General features: G+C 47.4%; 1 protein-coding gene across 1 annotated transcript; it reads right to left on the bottom strand.

The window, feature by feature from the left end:
- Positions 1-15,793: 15,793 nt before the first annotated feature.
- Positions 15,794-19,027, bottom strand: LOC123099311 (receptor-like protein EIX2). Its single transcript, XM_044521489.1, has one exon. The coding sequence runs from the start codon at positions 18,955-18,957 to the stop codon at positions 16,033-16,035; it is 2,925 nt and encodes a 974-aa protein (XP_044377424.1). The 5' UTR covers positions 18,958-19,027; the 3' UTR covers positions 15,794-16,032.
- Between the last annotated feature and the right edge of the window lie 3,231 nt (positions 19,028-22,258).

Genomic DNA, 22,258 nt, shown 5'->3' with positions numbered 1-22,258 from the left:
GATTTCATTTCTCCAGTGATGTTGTGTGCGCGCGGTCGGTGGTAATGAGGAAGGGCTGGCCAAAAACTACTAAACTAAAATGGATTATTTGGAAAAAAAGATGAAATAATTGAAATCGTTCTATGAAAATAATTGAAATCATCTTTGAAAATTAATGAAATCATTAATTTGAAAAAGATCAAATATTTCTTTTTAATAAATTATAATTGGTCTTTTCAAACAAATAGAAATAAATCTTTTGGAAAAAATTGAATTGGTAATTGGAAAATAAGTCGTTGAAATAATCAAAATCTCTCTTTTAAGCAATTGAAAATAGTCTTTTGAAACAACTGAAATCGGTCTTTTCAAACAATTGCACTCTGTCTATTAAGATAATTGAAAGCAGTGAAATAATTCAAATTGATCTCTTGTATAATTTACCGGATTATTCCCTGGGGTTGCACCTGATTCTTTGAGTAATCTCAGGTTCAATTCAATGTGTGGAACACCAGAGCCTTGAATGACCTTTTCCGGCTCTCTCTCTGACCTACTCGCTGATGTGATCACCCAGGGAGTTATCGATGCAGAAGCCGACCCACTGGTTTGGGACGAGCGTCGGCAGAGGCAACTTGTCCACCATCACCTTCTTGTTCTTCCGGTCGGCCGGTTCCTCCTGCGTGTCCGACGTATACCTGCCATCGGGGGTGCCTTCGGCGCTTGTGCGAGAGAGGGATGAAGGCTCAAGGTTGGCGTCGACAATGACGACGGCGGCGGCGACACACTAGGGTTGAATGGGGACATTTTATTTTGAGCAATAATAAAATTTATTAATTGCAAATAACGGTTACATCGACTATAAGGAGAGATACAATCTCATTCAAGGGATCCTAAAACCAATCCCTTGTCTTTGAAAATTTCGCTAACCTAGCAAATTCGTTGGCAACTTTATTCACTTCCCTATTACAATGTTCAAAGTTAGTAAAACGAAAACCACAAGCCAAAAAATAGCAGTCATCGAAAACTGCCTTCTGTAGACAGTCCTCCATTCTTCGTTGTATCAATGACTTTCGTATTATCCGAATTAATAACAAGGCGATTGAAGCCCGCTTTTGGTGCAAGAGATAGGCCAAATCTTAGAGCATGTGCTTCAGCTGTGAGAACGTCAGCACACTAACTGATCTTTCAATTTCCACCAACAATGAATTTTTCTTTGTCATCTCTAAGTACATTGCTTGCAGTTCCCCTAAGCAAATCCTAATCAAAAGAAGCGTCCACATTCAACTTGACAAAACCCATAGGAGGTCTGCCCGATCCCCATTTTTTACTGGTAGTATTAGGGGACTGAGCATTGACAAAATTTGCCGTATAGCACAAACCCTCGTAGACGTTTGGATTGCATCTTGAAACTTTCCTTCATGAACCAACTTACGTCTATCCTACCATAAGTACCCGTGGTTATGGCAATCAATTCAGAAATGTTCTCTCGCGAAGCACGTCACGGGAGGAGGCCGCGCCACCGCCGGAGATCCCGCCTCCTCCCCTCCACGGGTGGCGCGGGGCGACGCATCTAGACGGAGGCGCGACGCGTGTGGGGGGCATGACATCGTGGCGAATGCCGTCGGGCGACACCGCCTGGTCGCGGTGGTTGCGCAGACGGCTCCATGTCCGCGAGGGTGGATGGTGGGCGTGGGCGGCCATGGCTGGGCGTGCCCAGATCTGGCTCCTGGTGTGCCTCTGGGAGGCTCGGGCTCGATGGCCGCTGGGCTGGTTCGGCTCGCCTGGGAGTTCGGCTGGCGGTGGATTTGGTTTCCGTTGGGCCTGTTCCGCGGGAGATGGTGGTGGTTGGCGCCGGATCTGACATGTGGATCCAGGCGGATGGTGCGGGTGGGGCAACTGCCGGCGTGGTGGTTGCTCTGGCCGTGAGCGGCAGCAGCTCGGTGGGTCTGGCTTCGCGGCAACCTTCCCGTGACGTGTCGGCTACACGGTGGTTCGGCGGTCTCGGCTGCAGCGACGGCCGGTCTCTGCTCCAGCGCCGACTCGTCTGCGGGCGGATCGCTTTACAGATCGACTGCGGTGGCGACTAGCTTGTTCCGGTGTCGACTCGTCCGTAGGAGACCTGTGTCCGCCTTCGATCCCTCTCGGACGCTACTTTCGTCAAAGGGTTGGCCCTCTCCCAATAGCTTCTGAAATTGTAACCCTATTATTTTAGAATACAATTTTCCATTTCCTCGCAAAAAAATAAAAAACTATGTGTGCATGCATGTGTTCAAGGTATGCATGTGCCACTAATACACATAGTATGTTGCGTGTTCAAGGAATGCATTAGTGCCATTAGTATAACCTTTCTTTAAAAGAAATAAAAAAAAAGAAAATAATGATAAAATTTCCCAAAAAAAAGTCCAACTCATCAACACACATCTTCGCTACGACGAAATAGGCTTTTGTCCTGCTATATAGATATAGCAACCATCCGATACAACAATGAGTCCAATGCTGGAAAAAACAACACAAGCACGTCCAAAAGAAACAAAAAGAGAAAGAAGAGAGAAACTAATGTCTACAACGTCCGATCGACGAAAGCGATGATGACCTGCAACCGCTGCACCCACTGGAGAGTTTCCACGTAACTCCCAGCACCTCGAACCTCTGCATACCACACAACACCTTCAGGAAGGAAGGCGATGACGACGCTGCTGCCCGGACTGGTCCTAGATTTTCCCCCGGTACGTGGATGGACGTAGGGAAGGGGAATACCCGACGCCCTTCAGGAAGGAACGGCGGCGGCCACGGGCGTCACCGCGTCGGTGTCGGCAAGCCGGCAGGGATTTCTCCCGTCTGCCAAACACCCACAACCCTGAACGGCCCGACGTGTTCCACCAATCTAGCCGTCCACCAACATGCGCCACCACGGTCTTGCCATCATTATTGCCGCCTCACCATGGTCAACAAAGCGAGACTGACGAAGCCGAGAGGGAGCAGCCGGGAACAAGGAGCGGCAGCTTCAGCAGCCACGCAGGAGGGGACAACCTCCACCGCCCTTTAGGCCCGGCCGAGCCCGAAAGGGGCTCGTGAAGCTCCCGTCGCCGCGCTACAGTAGGCGCGCCACCGTCTCCGCAACCCCTGCACAAGCCACTCCTCTGCTCGCCGGAGCCGTCATAGGTGAGATCGGGCTAGGCCCGCCTAGATCCAGATCTGGGTCGGGAGGGCGCCGCCATCAACCACCGCGCCAGCCCGCTGCCAAGTAGCCATGCCACCGCCTCCTGACCACCCGGAGCAGCGCCGCCCGGGGCAGCCGCCGTCGCCGGAACCACCACAGACCGAATAGCACCTTTGCCAGCGGCCAACACCCGGGTGTTGGGATTCGTAGCATAATTTTAAAATTTTCCTACGCTCACCAAGATGCATCTATGGAGTATACTAGCAACGAGGGGAAAGGAGTGCATCTACATACCCTTGTAGATCGCGAGCGGAAGCGTTCCAATGAACGTGGATGACGGAGTCGTACTCGCCGTGATTCAAATCACCGATGACCGAGTGCCGAACGGACGGCACCTCCGCGTTCAACACACGTACGGTGCAGCGACGTCTCCTTCTTCTTGATCCAGCAAGGGGGGAGGAGAGGTTGATGGAGATCCAGCAGCACGACGGCGTGGTGGTGGATGTAGCGGGATCTCGGCAGGGCTTCGCCGAGCTTCTGCGAGAGGGAGAGGTGTAGCAGGGGAGGAGGGAGGCGCCCAAGGCTGTAATGTTGCTGCCCTCCCTCCCCCCTTTATATAGGCCCCCTGGGAGGGGGGGGGCGCCGGCCAAGATCCATCTGGAGGGGGGGGGGCGGCGGCCAAGGGGGGTGGCTTGCCCCCCAAGGCAAGTGGGGCGCCCCCCCACCCTAGGGTTTCCAACCCTAGGCGCAGGGGGGAGGCCCATGGGGGGGCGCCCAGCCCACTAGGGGCTGGTTCCCTTCCCACTTCAGCCCACGGGGCCCTCCGGGATAGGTGGCCCCACCCGGTGGACCCCCGGGACCCTTCCGGTGGTCCCGGTACAATACCGGTAACCCCCGAAACTTTCCCGGTGGCCGAAACTTGACTTCCTATATATAATTCTTCACCTCCGGACCATTCCGGAACTCCTCGTGACGTCCGGGATCTCATCCGGGACTCCGAACAACTTTCGGGTTTCCGCATACACATATCTCTACAACCCTAGCGTCACCGAACCTTAAGTGTGTAGACCCTACGGGTTCGGGAGACATGCAGACATGACCGAGACGCCTCTCCGGTCAATAACCAACAGCGGGATCTGGATACCCATGTTGGCTCCCACATGTTCCACGATGATCTCATCGGATGAACCACGATGTCGAGGATTCAATCAATCCCGTATGCAATTCCCTTTGTCAATCGGTATGTTACTTGCCCGAGATTCGATCGTCGGTATCCCAATACCTTGTTCAATCTCGTTACCGGCAAGTCTCTTTACTCGTACCGCAATGCATGATCCCGTGACTAACGCCTTAGTCACATAGAGCTCATTATGATGATGCATTACCGAGTGGGCCCAGAGATACCTCTCCGTCACACGGAGTGACAAATCCCAGTCTCGATCCGTGCCAACCCAACAGACACTTTCGGAGATACCCGTAGTGCACCTTTATAGTCACCCAGTTACGTTGTGACGTTTGGCACACCCAAAGCACTCCTACGGTATCCGGGAGTTGCACGATCTCATGGTCTAAGGAAAAGATACTTGACATTGGAAAAGCTCTAGCAAACGAAACTACACGATCTTTTATGCTATGCTTAGGATTGGGTCTTGTCCATCACATCATTCTCCTAATGATGTGATCCCGTTATCAATGACATCCAATGTCCATAGTCAGGAAACCATGACTATCTGTTGATCAACGAGCTAGTCAACTAGAGGCTTACTAGGGACACGTTGTGGTCTATGTATTCACACATGTATTACGATTTCCGGACAATACAATTATAGCATGAACAATAGACAATTACCATGAACAAAGAAATATAATAATAACCATTTATTATTGCCTCTAGGGCATATTTCCAACAGTCTCCCACTTGCACTAGAGTCAATAATCTAGTTACATTGTGATGAATCGAACACCCATTGCGTCCTGGTGTTGATCATGTTTTGCTCTAGGGAGAGGTTTAGTCAACGGATCTGCTACATTCAGGTCCGTATGTACTTTACAAATATCTATGTCTCCATTTTGAACACTTTCACGAATGGAGTTGAAGCGACGCTTGATATGCCTGGTCTTCCTGTGAAACCTGGGCTCCTTCGCAAGGGCAATAGCTCCAGTGTTGTCACAGAAGAGAGTCATCGGGCCCGACGCATTGGGAATCACCCCTAGGTCGGTAATGAACTCCTTCATCCAGACTGCTTCCTGCGCTGCCTCCGAGGCTGCCATGTACTCCGCTTCACATGTAGATCCCGCCACGACGCTTTGCTTGCAACTGCACCAGCTTACTGCTCCTCCATTCAAAATATACACGTATCCGGTTTGTGACTTCGAGTCATCCAGATCTGTGTCGAAGCTAGCGTCGACGTAACCCTTTACGACGAGCTCTTCGTCACCTCCATAAACGAGAAACATATCCTTAGTCCTCTTCAGGTACTTCAGGATATTCTTGACCGCTGTCCAGTGTTCCATGCCGGGATTACTTTGGTACCTTCCTACCAAACTTACGGCAAGGTTTACATCAGGTCTGGTACACAGCATGGCATACATAATAGACCCTATGGCCGAGGCATAGGGGATGACACTCATCTTTTCTCTATCTTCTGCCGTGGTCGGGCATTGAGCCGTGCTCAATTGCACACCTTGCAATACAGGCAAGAACCCCTTCTTGGACTGATCCATATTGAACTTCTTCAATATCTTGTCAAGGTATGTACTCTGTGAAAGACCAATGAGGCGTCTTGATCTATCTCTATAGATCTTGATGCCTAATATATAAGCAGCTTCTCCAAGGTCCTTCATTGAAAAACACTTATTCAAATAGGCCTTTATACTTTCCAAGAATTCTATATCATTTCCCATCAATAGTATGTCATCCACATATAATATGAGAAATGCTACAGAGCTCCCACTCACTTTCTTGTAAACACAGGCTTCTCCATAAGTCTGTGTAAACCCAAACGCTTTGATCATCTCATCAAAGCGAATGTTCCAACTCCGAGATGCTTGCACCAGCCCATAGATTGAGCGCTGGAGCTTGCATACTTTGTTAGCATTCTTAGGATCGACAAAACCTTCCGGCTGCATCATATACAACTCTTCCTTAAGGAAGCCATTAAGGAATGCCGTTTTGACGTCCATCTGCCATATCTCATAATCATAGTATGCGGCAATTGCTAACATGATTCGGACGGACTTCAGCTTCGCTACGGGTGAGAAAGTCTCATCGTAGTCAACCCCTTGAACTTGTCGATAACCCTTAGCGACAAGTCGAGCCTTATAGATGGTCACATTACCATCCGCGTCTGTCTTCTTCTTAAAGATCCATTTGTTTTCTATGGCTCGCCGATCATCGGGCAAGTCAGTCAAAGTCCATACTTCGTTTTCATACATGGATCCTATCTCGGATTTCATGGCTTCTAGCCATTTGTCGGAATCCGGGCCCGCCATCGCTTCTTCATAGTTCGAAGGTTCACCGTTGTCTAACAACATGATTTCCAGGACAGGGTTGCCGTACCACTCTGGTGCGGAACGTGTCCTTGTGGACCTACGAAGTTCAGTAGTAACTTGATCCGAAGCTTCATGATCATCATCATTAACTTCCTCCCCAGTCGGTGTAGGCACCACAGGAACATTTTCCCGCGCTGCGCTACTTTCCGGTTCGGAAGGGGTGACTATCACCTCATCAAGTTCCACTTTCCTCCCACTCAATTCTTTCGAGAGAAACTCCTTCTCCAGAAAGGACCCGTTCTTGGCAACGAAGATCTTGCCTTCGGATCTGAGGTAGAAGGTATACCCAATAGTTTCCTTAGGGTATCCTATGAAGACGCATTTTTCCGACTTGGGTTCGAGCTTTTCAGGTTGAAGTTTCTTGACATAAGCATCGCATCCCCAAACTTTTAGAAACGACAGCTTAGGTTTCTTCCCAAACCATAATTCATACGGTGTCGTCTCAACGGATTTCGACGGAGCCCTATTTAAAGTGAATGCGGCAGTCTCTAAAGCATAGCCCCAAAATGAGAGCGGTAAATCGGTAAGAGACATCATAGATCGCACCATATCCAATAGAGTGCGATTACGACGTTCGGACACACCGTTTCTCTGAGGTGTTCCAGGCGGCGTGAGTTGTGAAACTATTCCACATTTCCTTAAGTGTGCACCAAACTCGTGACTTAAATATTCTCCACCACGATCTGATCGTAAGAATTTTATTTTCCTGTCACGTTGATTCTCAACCTCACTCTGAAATTCCTTGAACTTTTCAAAGGTTTCAGACTTGTGTTTCATTAGGTAGACATACCCATATCTACTTAAGTCATCAGTGAGAGTGAGAACATAACGATATCCTCCGCGAGCCTCAACACTCATTGGACCGCACACATCGGTATGTATGATTTCCAATAAGTTGGTTGCTCGCTCCATTGTTCCGGAGAACGGAGTCTTGGTCATCTTACCCATGAGGCATGGTTCGCACGTGTCAAATGATTCGTAATCAAGAGACTCCAAAAGTCCATCTGCATGGAGCTTCTTCATGCGCTTGACACCAATGTGACCAAGGCGGCAGTGCCACAAGTATGTGGGACTATCGTTATCAACTTTACATCTTTTGGTATTCACACTATGAACATGTGTAACATCACGTTCGAGATTCATCAAGAATAAACCATTGACCAGCGGGGCATGACCATAAAACATATCTCTCAAATAAATAGAACAACCATTATTCTCGGATTTAAATGAGTAGCCATCTCGAATTAAACGAGATCCAGATACAATGTTCATGCTCAAAGCTGGCACTAAATAACAATTATTGAGGTTTAAAACTAATCCCGTAGGTAGATGCAGAGGTAGCGTGCCGACGGCGATCACATCGACCTTGGAACCATTCCCGACGCGCATCGTCACCTCGTCCTTCGCCAGTCTCCGTTTATTCCGTAGTTCCTGTTTTGAGTTACAAATATGAGCAACCGCACCGGTATCAAATACCCAGGAGCTACTACGAGTACTGGTAAGGTACACATCAATTACATGTATATCACATATACCTTTGGTGTTGCCGGCCTTCTTGTCCGCTAAGTATTTGGGGCAGTTCCGCTTCCAGTGACCACTTCCCTTGCAATAAAAGCACTCTGTCTCAGGCTTGGGTCCATTCTTCGACTTCTTCCCAGTAACTGGCTTACCGGGCGCGGCAACTCCCTTGCCGTCCTTCTTGAAGTTCTTCTTACCCTTGCCCTTCTTGAACTTAGTGGTTTTATTCACCATCAACACTTGATGTTCTTTTCTGATCTCCACCTCCGCTGATTTCAGCATTGAATATACCTCAGGAATGGTCTTTTCCATCCCCTGCATATTGAAGTTCATCACAAAGCTCTTGTAGCTTGGTGGAAGCGACTGGAGGATTCTGTCAATGACCGCGTCATCCGGGAGATTAACTCCCAGCTGAGTCAAGCGGTTGTGCAACCCAGACATTCTGAGTATGTGCTCACTAACAGAACTATTCTCCTCCATTTTACAGCTGAAGAACTTGTCGGAGACATCATATCTCTCGACCCGGGCATGAGCTTGGAAAACCATTTTCAGCTCCTCGAACATCTCATATGCTCCATGTTTCTCAAAACGCTTTTGGAGACCCGGTTCTAAGCTGTAAAGCATGCCGCACTGAACGAGGGAGTAATCATCAGCACGTGATTGCCAAGCGTTCATAACGTCTTGGTTCTCTGGGATTGGTGCTTCACCTAGAGGTGCTTCTAAGACATAATCTTTCTTGGCTACTATGAGGATGATCCTCAGGTTCCGGACCCAGTCCGTATAGTTGCTGCCATCATCTTTCAGCTTGGTTTTCTCTAGAAACGCGTTGAAATTGAGGACAACGTTGGCCATTTGATCTACAAGACATAGTGTAAAGATTTTAGACTAAGTTCATGATAATTAATTTCATATAATCAAATTATTTAATGAACTCCCACTCAGATAGACATCCCTCTAGTCGTCTAAGTGAAACATGATCCGAGTTAACTAGGCCCTGTCCGATCATCACGTGAGACGGACTAGTCAAGATCGGTGAACATCTCCATGTTGATCGTATCTTCTATACGACTCATGCTCGACCTTTCGGTCCTCCGTGTTCCGAGGCCATGTCTGTACATGCTAGGCTCGTCAAGTCAACCTAAGTGTATTGCGTGTGTTCCGAGGCCATGTCTGTGCATGCTAGGCTCGTCAACACTCGTTGTATGCGAACGTTAGAATCTATCACACCCGATCATCACGTGGTGCTTCGAAACAACGATCCTTCGCAACGGTGCACAGTTAGGGTGAACACTTTCTTGAAATTATTATAAGGGATCATCTTACTTACTACCGTCGTTCTAAGCAAATAAGATGCAAAAACATGATAAACATCACATGCAATCAAATAGTGACATGATATGGCCAATATCATTATGCTCCTTTGATCTCCATCTTCGGGGCACCATGATCATCTTCGTCACCGGCATGACACCATGATCTCCATCATCATGATCTCCATCATTGTGTCTTCATGAAGTCGTCACGCCAACGATTACTTCTACTTCTATGGCTAACGCGTTTAGCAACAAAGTAAAGTAATTTACATGGCGTTATTCAATGACACGCAGGTCATACAAAATAATAAAGACAACTCCTATGGCTCCTGCCGGTTGTCATACTCATCGACATGCAAGTCGTGATTCCTATTACAAGAATATGATCAATCTCATACATCACATATATCATTCATCACATCTTCTGGCCATATCACATCACATAACACATGCTGCAAAAACAAGTTAGACGTCCTCTAATTGTTGTTGCAAGTTTTTACGTGGTTTGTAGGTTTCTAGCAAGAACGTTTCTTACCTACGTATGACCACAACGTGATTTGCCAATTTCTATTTACCCTTCATAAGGACCCTTTTCATCGAATCCGTTCCGACTAAAGTAGGAGAGACAGACACCCGCTAGCCACCTTATGCAACTAGTGCATGTCAGTCGGTGGAACCTGTCTCACGTAAGCGTACGTGTAAGGTCGGTCCGGGCCGCTTCATCCTACAATGCCGCCGAAACAAGATACGACTAGTAGCGGCAAGAAGAATTGGCAACATCAATGCCCACAACTGCTTTGTGTTCTACTCGTGCATAGTAACTACGCATAGGCCTGGCTCATGATGCCACTGTTGGGAATCGTAGCATAATTTTAAAATTTTCCTACGCTCACCAAGATGCATCTATGGAGTATACTAGCAACGAGGGGAAAGGAGTGCATCTACATACCCTTGTAGATCGCGAGCGGAAGCGTTCCAATGAACGTGGATGACGGAGTCGTACTCGCCGTGATTCAAATCACCGATGACCGAGTGCCGAACGGACGGCAGCTCCGCGTTCAACACACGTACAGTGCAGCGACGTCTCCTCCTTCTTGATCCAGCAAGGGGGAGGAGAGGTTGATGGAGATCCAGCAGCACGACGGCGTGGTGGTGGATGTAGCGGGATCTCGGCAGGGCTTCGCCGAGCGTCTGCGAGAGGGAGAGGTGTAGTAGGGGAGGAGGGAGGCGCCCAAGGCTGTAATGTTGCTGCCCTCCCTCCCCCCTTTATATAGGCCCCCTGGAAGGGGGGGGGCGCCGGCCAAGATCCATCTGGAGGGGGGGGGGCGGCGGCCAAGGGGGGTGGCTTGCCCCCCAAGGCAAGTGGGCCCCCCCCCCACCCTAGGGTTTCCAACCCTAGGCGCAGGGGGGAGGCCCATGGGGGGGCGCCCAGTCCACTAGGGGCTGGTTCCCTTCCCACTTCAGCCCACGGGGCCCTCCGGGATAGGTGGCCCCACCCGGTGGACCCCCGGGACCCTTCCGATGGTCCCGGTACAATACCGGTAACCCCCGAAACTTTCCCGGTGGCCGAAACTTGACTTCCTATATATAATTCTTCACCTCCGGACCATTCCGGAACTCCTCGTGACGTCCGGGATCTCATCCGGGACTCCGAACAACTTTCGGGTTTCCGCATACACATATCTCTACAACCCTAGCGTCACCGAACCTTAAGTGTGTAGACCCTACGGGTTCGGGAGACATGCAGACATGACCGAGACGCCTCTCCGGTCAATAACCAACAGCGGGATCTGGATACCCATGTTGGCTCCCACATGTTCCACGATGATCTCATCGGATGAACCACGATGTCGAGAATTCAATCAATCCCGTATGCAATTCCCTTTGTCAATCGGTATGTTACTTGCCCGAGATTCGATCGTCGGTATCCCAATACTTTGTTCAATCTCGTTACCGGCAAATCTCTTTACTCGTACCGCAATGCATGATCCCGTGACTAACGCCTTAGTCACATAGAGCTCATTATGATGATGCATTACCGAGTGGGCCCAGAGATACCTCTCCGTCACACGGAGTGACAAATCCCAGTCTCGATCCGTGCCAACCCAACAGACACTTTCGGAGATACCCGTAGTGCACCTTTATAGTCACCCAGTTACGTTGTGACGTTTGGCACACCCAAAGCACTCCTACGGTATCCGGGAGTTGCACGATCTCATGGTCTAAGGAAAAGATACTTGACATTGGAAAAGCTCTAGCAAACGAAACTACACGATCTTTTATGCTATGCTTAGGATTGGGTCTTGTCCATCACATCATTCTCCTAATGATGTGATCCCGTTATCAATGACATCCAATGTCCATAGTCAGGAAACCATGACTATCTGTTGATCAACGAGCTAGTCAACTAGAGGCTTACTAGGGACACGTTGTGGTCTATGTATTCACACATGTATTACGATTTCCGGATAATACAATTATAGCATGAACAATAGACAATTACCATGAACAAAGAAATATAATAATAACCATTTATTATTGCCTCTAGGGCATATTTCCAACACCGGGCTGGGGCGCCACGCGCGGGGAATGACGAGGCCGCCGCCGCCGACGACACCACGCGGGCAGGTCCCGGGGCGCAGGCCGGCGGCGGCAGGAGGAGGGTTAGGGGGAGGGGGCGCTGGGTGGAGGGGAGAGGAGCCCCCGGTCTGCTCGCTTGGGGAGGCGACGCGGGGGCGAAGATCCTTTCTGGGCGTTGTTCATCCACACATCTTCGTTGCTGCTTTCTATAGTCAGATTTGCTAGCTCTCACCAAACTCTCATCAAGCTTCTATACCATTTAATTAATAATCAAGAAATAAATGAAGGAAAAATCCCCACGTAAAATCAAATGCTGTAGAAATTAGATGAGACTTAGTTAATTCCCATCTAGATAAGAGTTAGTCACACCCTTTTACAATTTGTGATAGCTTCTTCTGCCATCTTTGTGAATTTCAATTTCTGTACCCTCTTTTTGTAAATTTGCCATGGTGTTTATCCCGTTTAGAATGCCCTACCACATTTTACTCCAAGGTTGTTACATGGTGTCGGATTTAGCCTTGTTTAACATATTTTCAAACAAGTTGTCGTCGGCGCCATTGGCATATGCTAACCCGGAAGTGTAAATTCATCTAGACATGTTTTTTTCCCCTACCTTCTCGTACGACCCGACCTAACTCGACCCGCATCCTGTCCGGCTCGATCACTTGACTTCACCTCTTCGGTAGTTTGTCAAAGATACACACCCACACTCACCGAGTGGCGGAACTACAAAGAAATTGTCTGGATCAGGCCGAGTGTTTTGTCCATAGGCTAGTCGTATCATGGCCCGGTTTCGCACTCACATAGCTTCACCACTTCACTCGCTTGTTTCGATGGAAGCCATGAGTCGAAAGACGAACATAGGGTGCAAGGAGGTGGAGAGAGGAATCGGGGCTGTAGCTGTCGAGGCAATATCAGACAAGAGTTAGCTAGAGAACGCTCATTCTATAGATTTTTCAAAATAAAATAAAATCGGTTGTCATCTTGCCCATCCAATGGGAAGAAACCAAAATTATCCCTGTTAGATCAAATGCAAGTATTGTTCTATCACTGCTAATTAATGCTACTCAAGTATGACAGCTAGAGAGGAAGTTCAGAGGGGGCAATATGGTAAAACATATGGACTTGAGGGGGCCAAATACTTTTTTCTCATCTAAACCACTGGCATGCATGGAAGTACTACCTCCGTTCCAAAAAGTTTGTCTAACAAATCTAAAACAAGATTTTTGGGACGGAGGTAAATCTAAGACAGGTTTTTTTGGGACGGAACGAGTATCTCAGCCTCTCAGGTAGTCGTTTACTCAGGTACAAGTGGAAGAACGTCATCGTGGCCGTCGCCAACAAGGCCAGAGAACAGCTCTGGCGAGGACAGCAGAGCCACCACCATCAAAGGAACCCACACTCACTCCGTGACGTGATCGTGCCCCGAGACCTCCTCGGGGATGTACTTCGACAACGACCACAGCTCCCCGACGTAGCAGCTGGGCGAGGTGGTTCTCCGAGGACGACGACGGCGGAGCCGCCCCGGTGAGGTGCCATGGCCATCTCCTCCAAATTGATGTCCATGGCCATGGCTGCAGCTTGTGCTCCTTCCATCCGGAGATCGATAGCGAGTTGGTGTGATGGTTCCTCTGCTTTGTTTAATTTGGTTTCACTAGCTAGCTTTGGTTCTCTGTGTAGAGCTAGCGCCGGGTAAATATATACCGAGATACTATTGGACGAACATTCGCTTGGAAAGGGCTCCCAGAAAACGTCCTACGCCTTTTGATCGAAATCAAACTGATGACATATAAAAAGTTACACCACATTTTTGGCAATTCTTCCCTATACATCACAATTTCCTCTTCCATACATAGCAATTCTTTAACAAACACATTGTATTTTTAGTCGTTTTCGCATGGCAACTCGGGTGTTGGCAGGCAATTTCTCTCCCAACAATCGTTCACCAGATATTCACATCCATATATAAGCTCTGTCGCTCAAGGTGGGGATTTGGCTAAATTCGAACACCGAGTAGGAGTGATCATCGGCCTATCCAAAATAGAATAGCCACGCAAGCAATTAATATATGAGCTAAAAACATGGGGAGCGGCCGGTACACTGCCACACGGCCTCGTGGACCGTTGCTGGCTTGGCCATTCCTCTGCTCCCACCTCCCTTCTCTGAGGCTGGCGACCCTCTCCCCTCTTCAAACAAACACACGTCAACCCTCGGTTTCCCCTTTGCCGGTGATGTGGTGGTGCCCCCTTCTTCAGATCATTCCTGGCTTGCTCTCGCCACGGCTAGTCGCATCATCCCTCGTCTCTGACTCGACCCGTTGTTAGAAATCATCTTCACAAAAATCAACCGGCGCTGAATTCATTTTCAGGCAAGTGACAATTATTTTCACAAAAATCAACTGGCGCCGAATTCATTTTCAGGCAAGTGACAGTTATCTTCACAAAAATTAACTGGCGCCGAATTCATTTTCAGGGCAAGTGACAGTTAGCAATTGCAGAAAAGATGTTTATCATGTGGAATGATCATGATACCAAATTATTACTATATCTTTATGTATTTTTTTCCTCAAAAAAGAGGATAAACCTCCGGCTTCTACATCAATTGATGCACACAACCATACTACATCTATCATCATGTACCATCTAAAAAAAAAAAGATGTCTTCCATGTAGTACTGTAAAAGCTAGTCAGCCCCAGTGTTAACAAGTGCTATGCTAGCTACCATGCAGTACAAATTATTTGCTGCTTTGCCAGCCAAGTGAATAATCTATCAGCCACCTGTCCTTGATCATTGCTGCTTCACATTCTGACTCGGAGTAGAACGTGAGATTCAGGAAGGATCATACATAGGGCCTGCCTGGAGAGTCTTGAGTTGCTGCTTCAGCAGCGTCCGGAGGAGCTCATCGTACCCATCCGGTTCAGAGGGAGGGTCTTTCCATCATTCAGAGCCTCCTCGTACAGCTAGCGCTGGGTACACATTCCCGGCTGTCGGACTGCCCGAGGACACACGCACCAGTGCCACCGCGTTCACCAGGCCGCACCTGCAAGCACCACATTGCACAACATTCAGTCAGCGACAGCCTCACCGACCGTGGGAGGCACCACGGCAGCAAAGATGATGGATTGGCCTACCTTCATTAGAGACCTCGCGACCTGAAGAGATGCGCACCCAAAGATGTGTGTGGTCATACTATTGGACAATACTGAACCAAGGTTTAAAAAAAACTGGCTCAAGAGATCAGATATTCCGGTGATCTACTAGAACTAAGATACGGGCCTGCAAAAGCAAAACGACATTGTCTCCATTACTGCTGTTTCAGGAAATAACCATGGCCCCTGAAGAGCTTTCGGCAATTCAATCGCATCCTGCTTATTAATATTAACAGGGAGAAGTACCAGCGTTATTAACAGAACATATAAACTGAGAAATGCATGGCCAGTCCTAATTCTAAGCTGTCACTGGAAGGACAGTTTGTGAGCTTGCATGTTCCAATCGAGCTAAAATGACTGGATTGAATGGAGAAATTTTAAGCTCCGGTTTTGGTTGACAACAAGAGATAAAGATGAACTGATTGGAAGGATCCGCTTGCACAATCGGTATAGACCAGTAAACAAGTACATTAATTACAATCAGACCAAAAATAGGCGGTTTACAGAACAAGGTCTTATAAAATTTATGAAACATTTTCACTCGATTCAATCCATACAATATATTGTGCTACGGTACATTAAGTACCTTTACAGGTAACTGATAATAGCACCAGAAACTAGTACATAGTAGCAGGACACACACCATAGTACCGCTTATTCTTAAAATTACAAAGTACTCCCTCCGTCCCATAATGTAAGAAAAACGTCTTACATTATGGGATGGAGGAAGTAGTAACATACAGTTCTTGAGCAGTCCAGTCCAGCTGCACATGCTGCAGGCTCCTCACGCTGCATCGTCATGGGTCTTCTTCATCAGGCGAGCCCAAGTTATAACCACCAGCACATAAGCCTTGTCATACAGCTTGTCAATGATCTGAAAGTAGGCAATCGCCCAGGTTCTCCTCAGTAACATGGTGCAGAACACCACCCAAAGGCCGACCACAAACCCTATGCCCATCCCAAGGTAGAGATATGAGATATGATCTGCATCTTCATGGTCGGCACTTTGCTCCGCATCAGTAGTACTAGCAGAGCAGTTCTTGGAGAGAGGGTAGCCACATAGACCGGGGTTGCCGATGTAGGTATAGTTCAGGTTGTCCAGAACCTGTAGCTGTTGCCCGGATGGTACCGGGCCTGATAAGTTGTTATACGACAAGTTCAAGTGGCTCAGAGAGGTTAAAACTGACAAACTTGATGGGATTTCACCAGATAACTCGTTGTAGGATAGATCGAGGGACTCCAACCGCTTCAGATCGCCAATCTTGTTTGGAATTTTGCTGATCAATTGATTACCGGATAAGTTCAGACCGGTGAGCTCAATGAGCAAACTTATCTCCTCGGGGATCTGTCCTGTTAAACTGTTACAAGAAAGATCAAGATTCACCACTAGTCTGTAGATTTCAAAGGTATATTCACGTGTCTGGCCTTTTGTGATGACCTGCATGCTCTCCTCAAGAATGCTCTCCTCAAGAACAGGTTTCAAACTCCTATCCCCAGGTATGCCAATCCTCATGGCTTCCAAGTTTGATAGTGACCATGGTATACTGCCTGATATATTGTTATAGGCCAAGTCCAAATAGTGAAGTCTTTCAAGGAAAGTAAGGTTCTTAGGAATATGGCCACTAAACATGTTTGATCTCACCCTCAGGATTTGCAACAGTGGCGTTTTTTCTGGTAACCACTTTGGCAATGCTCCAAAGAACCTATTGTATGAAAGATCAAGGAAACCCAAATGTGAGGACCTCTGAAGAAATTTAGGGAATTCACCTGAGAGATCATTGTTGTTCAATGCTAGAGTACGCATATATGAACCAAATTGATCAGCAGAGTTTGCATCGAACGCCGAAGAATTGTTATCTGACTCCTTCCAGCACTGCATAACATCTCCTGTTAATTTGTTCCCCGATAGGTCCAACCGCACCAGACCAGTCAATTGGCACATGGATGATGGAATGGTGCCTGTAATTTGATTATCTGCAAGCAACAAGGTCTGAAGCAGTGGAGCTTTTAGCACTGATGGCAATGATCCCGAGAAAGAGTTTGAAGCCAGGTTCAAAAATGATATATTTATAGGGAGTTGTGGAACTTGACCTGTAAGCTTATTGGATCCAAGATATATAACGTGAGCCGACATGTGTTGTAGATTTGCCGGTAGTGAACCACGCAACATGTTCTCTGATGCATCCAAGTACTGAACTCGGGAAAATGTCACCCAGAACCAATCAGGAATGACGTCATCCAAATTTGTATTTCCAAGATCAAGAGATTCAATGCCAGTCTGCCATCTAAGCCACCCAGGAAAATGGGGGCCCACTATGCATGAGTGTAAGTTTATGTCCTTTAGTCTAAATGGAGGAACCCAATGTGGTTCAATGTCCATTTTCAAGGAGTTGTAGGACAAGTCTACATACTCTAAATTCAATAAGCCTGAAAAATGCTCCTTCACGAGGACACCATCGAGTTTATTGGAGCCGAGATCCAAATTTGTCATGTTACCAAGTGTTCCAACTCCCAGTGGTATAGTACCAGTTATCATGTTTCCATGGGCTGAAAGAACACTGAGTTTGGTCATGTTCCCAATCCAGATTGGTAGTTTTCCGGTCAAATTTGTGTACTGCAATGTCAACACTTGTATTATACTCCATGAGCACCTTGGCAATCGATCCATGAACTCCCCTATGCTCGTGTTGATGTTGTTACCGTCAAGAAGCAGCACTTCCAAATTGCACAATTTTTCTAAGTTGCTCGGTATCAAGCCAACGAGATCATTGTAACTGAAATCTATGACTTGAAGGGACGTCACGTTTCCCAGTTCTTCAGGAATAGGTCCATACAAGTAGCAATCGAATAGGTGCAGCTCCTTAAGGCTTGTGAGATCCCAGAAGAACCAGTTGTGTTCCAGTGGTGCGTTAAATGAGTTTTCTGACAGATCTAGTACTTGGAGATGTGTGAGGTTTGATTTTGAAGTAGCAGACCTTGTGCTCTTAAGACCACAATCTGCTAAGCGGAGAACTTTCAGAGGAGAAAGCATGTTAACCATGTGGAACCAATCCCGCACAAGACTGAGGTTTGCATAGCTCAAGTCAAGATAACTCAACAATGGGAGACGCTCCAACCATGCAAGATCCACCACGTGCAGATTACTATCGGGATCGAATTGCCCACTAACATCAAGATATTGCAATTTTGAAAGATTGCCTAGTTTAGAAGGTATTCTCCCACCGAAATATGACAATGAGAGGTTGAGATACCTTAGGTTCTCCAGAGAGCCCATGGACACAGGAATGCTTGTGTAGTTGAAGTAATTCCCACTCAGATCAAGATACCTCAACTGTTGCAAATCAGCCAAAGAGGAGCTCAACTCATCTTTGGACAAACTCAAGCTGTACCTCTTGTCAGTTGTGTCCGTGTAGTACTCAAGTGTGTAGGTGTTGCGGAGGTTGAGCTTGATGACATGGCCTGTTCTGCTGCTGCACCGGACACCATGCCACTGACAGCAATCTTCGCCATGCCATGACGAGAGACGGCCAGCAGGGTCCAGAAGGCCTTCCTTGAAGGACAAAAGTGCATCCCGCTCGCTGGTGATGCAGGTTCCAGTTCCACCTGGTACCCTCGCTTGAGCAAGGGAATCAAACGGTGTAACATGGAAAATCAACACGCAGAGAATTGCTGCAGCTGCTCGGGCGAGATGCCCAAGCTTGGCAGCCATATTGGTTCGACCACGGAGATAGCAGCGAGCTACTGGATGAGAAGGGCATGCAATGGAGAGACTAGTTCATCTTGCGTTCACCCACAAGCGAAATATATGTATGGTCTACGATATTTTCCAAGTCTTGGTCTTGGTCTTGGCACACATACTTTTCTTATACAGAAGTTGTGGCTGGAAGTAACGATTGGGACAGAAAACCATGCAATGCACTTCATAGGAATAAATGAGGAGCTAGGCACCAACCAATGGACGGCCATGGGATCAATCAGGCAGCACCATTTCTACGAAAGACTGCCTCAAAGGGACAGAAAATGGAGAAAATCCCACACGGTGAGTTATGTCAGGAAATTCCTGAGATCATCTATATCAGCAATTTTAGCAGCACAATGATTTTTCGCGCGATTGGCTTTGCCGGAAACATTTTTGCAGAGAATCTATAGGCTAGTGTCTTGCTTTTGTCAGGAAGACATTTTTTTTAGTAAAGAGGCTGGCGCCCGGAGTGCAGCGGTTTGGTGCCCAGGCTCATCTGCACAAGATTAGAAAAAAATACTACGAAAATTCAAAAAATTCCAAAAAAAATTCTATGGTAGACAATTTATTGCGTGAGGTTCGCTCCAAATATTAGCTCATTTGGACATCTAAGTAACTCTCAGCAAAAAAAGACAAATCGGGTCAAAACAGTACATAAACAGTAAACTGTTTTACTGACCCCGAATTTGTCTTTTTGCTGAGAGTTGCTCAGTTGTCCAAATCATATGAAAATTGGGTCGGACCTCACGCACCAAATTGTCTATCATGGGAAAAAATTGGAATTTTTTGAATTTTTCTAGTATTAGTTTTGAATTTTTTATTCAACACAGGTGCAGATGAGCCCGGGCTCAGAAAAAGATTTTCGCTGGCGCCTGGCTTTAAATTAATAAAGTCCTTACAACCAACGCAACAGTACACGGCAACACAAGAAAAGCAAAAGAAAAACACCTGCAAGATACAAGGATGCCCAGGAGCAGCAACAAGGCTCAAAAAACATAACATCAAGACATCGGAGTCCTCGAAACGTGAACGGAGGGCCAACAATGCGAAGGAAGCCAACTCGAGAAAGAGACCAGCCGACAAAGGAAGCTACGCCATTGCCATCGCCTGTGCATCCGACAGATCAGTGTCATCTTGTCCCATCGCCAGAAGGAGCACCCCCAGCTCCTCGCCCCGGCTCGAAGGGCGCCGCACCGTCGGACGATGGAGTGCTCACCACCCTAGAACGTAGATGGAAGCTGATGCCAAGACAACAGAGGGAGGCCTTCAAGCACATCCACATTGCCGAACCTAGCTCCTCAAGAGTGCGCTACCGATGAAGCATGGCTCGCCACATGACAAGAAGAAGCTGTCATCCACGGAGCTTACCTCGGCAACTAGCTAAATGGGACCTTGCTCATAGGACGGAGCCTCCAAGGAGGAAACAACGCCACAACGCCGCCACCTCCCGGTCTGGAACATGCCAGACCAAGAGTTTTCACCCAAAGCCCATGGTGGATGCAGGTCACCCACGATGACACCTCCAGGGAGGGGAACGGCACACAGAGGCGAGCCGAGGATCCTCCCTGGAGCGTCGCATGCTGCAGAGGAAGCACGGGATTGGCAGAGGCATCGCTATTGGGATTGGATCTTTGCAGTCCAGGCTAAGCCCACAACCCATTTGATCCTCGTTGGGTCCACTAGTAGAAAAAGGGGCTTTTACCCCGGTTGGTAAGGGCCTTTTGTCCCGGTTTTCGAACCGGGACTAAAGGATCGTTACTAAATCCCTAACCCTTTAGTCCCGGTTCTTACACGAACCGGGACAGAAGGTCCTCTACGTGGCCGCTGCTGCCAGCCCAGGCAGTGGGGCCTTTGGTCCCGGTTGGTGCCACCAACCGGGACCAATAGGCAGGGCCTTTTGTCCCGGTTGGTGTCACCAACCGGGACCAATAGGCATCCACACGTCAGCATTTCAGGGGCTGGGGTTTTTGTTTTTTTTGAAGGGGGGGGGGGGTTGGGGGGTTTTGGGGGGTTAATTTAGGTGTTCCATATATTGTGTTAGCTAGCTAATTAATAGAGAGAAGTGTCCTCTCTTATCTCCGTGCTTGGTCGACGCTACGTACTATATACGTATGGAGAGGACTAGACACGCTAGCTAGTAAGCAAATGAAGGAAACAGAAGATCGTCATGAACATATGCATACAGAGAGAAGTGATATCGACCACCTCTCCTTCTCCGAGAGATTGGTCGAACAACAAGTTCTCGTATATCTATCTGACACTACCGGCTACATATATACAATAATTATCTCTTACAATATAATCTCCTAATTAAATTGTAAGAACACAGGGTCCACATAGTATTCTCCGTTTTCAGCGATCACGTGGTCAAGGAAGAATGCCGCCAATTCCTCTTGAATTGCTCGCATACGATCTTCTGCTAGGAGTTCATCCCGCATCCGAAACATCTAATTTGAAGAAGGGGCTCAATACATACATACATATATATATATATATATATATATATATATATATATATATATATGAATAAATGAAACTCGACACAAATGATGGTAATAAAATAAAATTGTGAATATTATTGCTTACGCACTTCATATTGTTTGTCAGAGTAGCCCCGCTCACAGGTCGTGTGGCGGATAGACTCGCAAACGTAGTATCCACAGAAATCATTCCCTTGTTCCTGCCACAACCACTTTACAAGAAATAGAGGTCAATCTAACTGATAAGCAAGCATGCTAAATGGTATTGATGAAACTAGCGCTTGAATCACTAGGAGATGTGCGGAACATGCTACTATAGTACTTACTTTCGGGTGTCTAAATTGCAGCTTCTTCGGCAGTCCCGGAGCTTTTGTGGTGAATTTTCTCCAAACCCTGCCAGACAAAGAAAACAATTACTTGATATCAGGAAATGAACAAAGTTGCTGATATGGTGGATAATGATCGATTTAACTTACTTCTCGAGCATTTGAGTCATGTCCGCATAGTCCTGGGGATCTTTTCGTCTCGAGTCTAAGACGGTTACTACTCCCTGCTCAAGCTTAATCTCTAGGAGAATATAGTGGAAGCTGCGCGTGCATGCATAAGTCATCAATTACATTACCATAACCTAGACTAATAAGGGAAACCGTATATGCACAAGACAGTAACACTCACTTGAAGTTGTAAGGAAAGAGTATTATATCTTTGTTTTGATTTAATACCAACGATCGTAGCAAGTTGGCCTCGGCTTCTTTGGCATGTTTTTCAACCGTATATGCATCTATGAGATT

This window comes from Triticum aestivum, chromosome 4D, assembly GCF_018294505.1.
Source record: "Triticum aestivum cultivar Chinese Spring chromosome 4D, IWGSC CS RefSeq v2.1, whole genome shotgun sequence".
NCBI classification, from domain to species: domain Eukaryota; kingdom Viridiplantae; phylum Streptophyta; class Magnoliopsida; order Poales; family Poaceae; genus Triticum; species Triticum aestivum.
The sequence above is the reverse complement of the archived record's forward strand: the minus strand, read 5'-3'. Positions and strand labels throughout refer to the sequence as shown.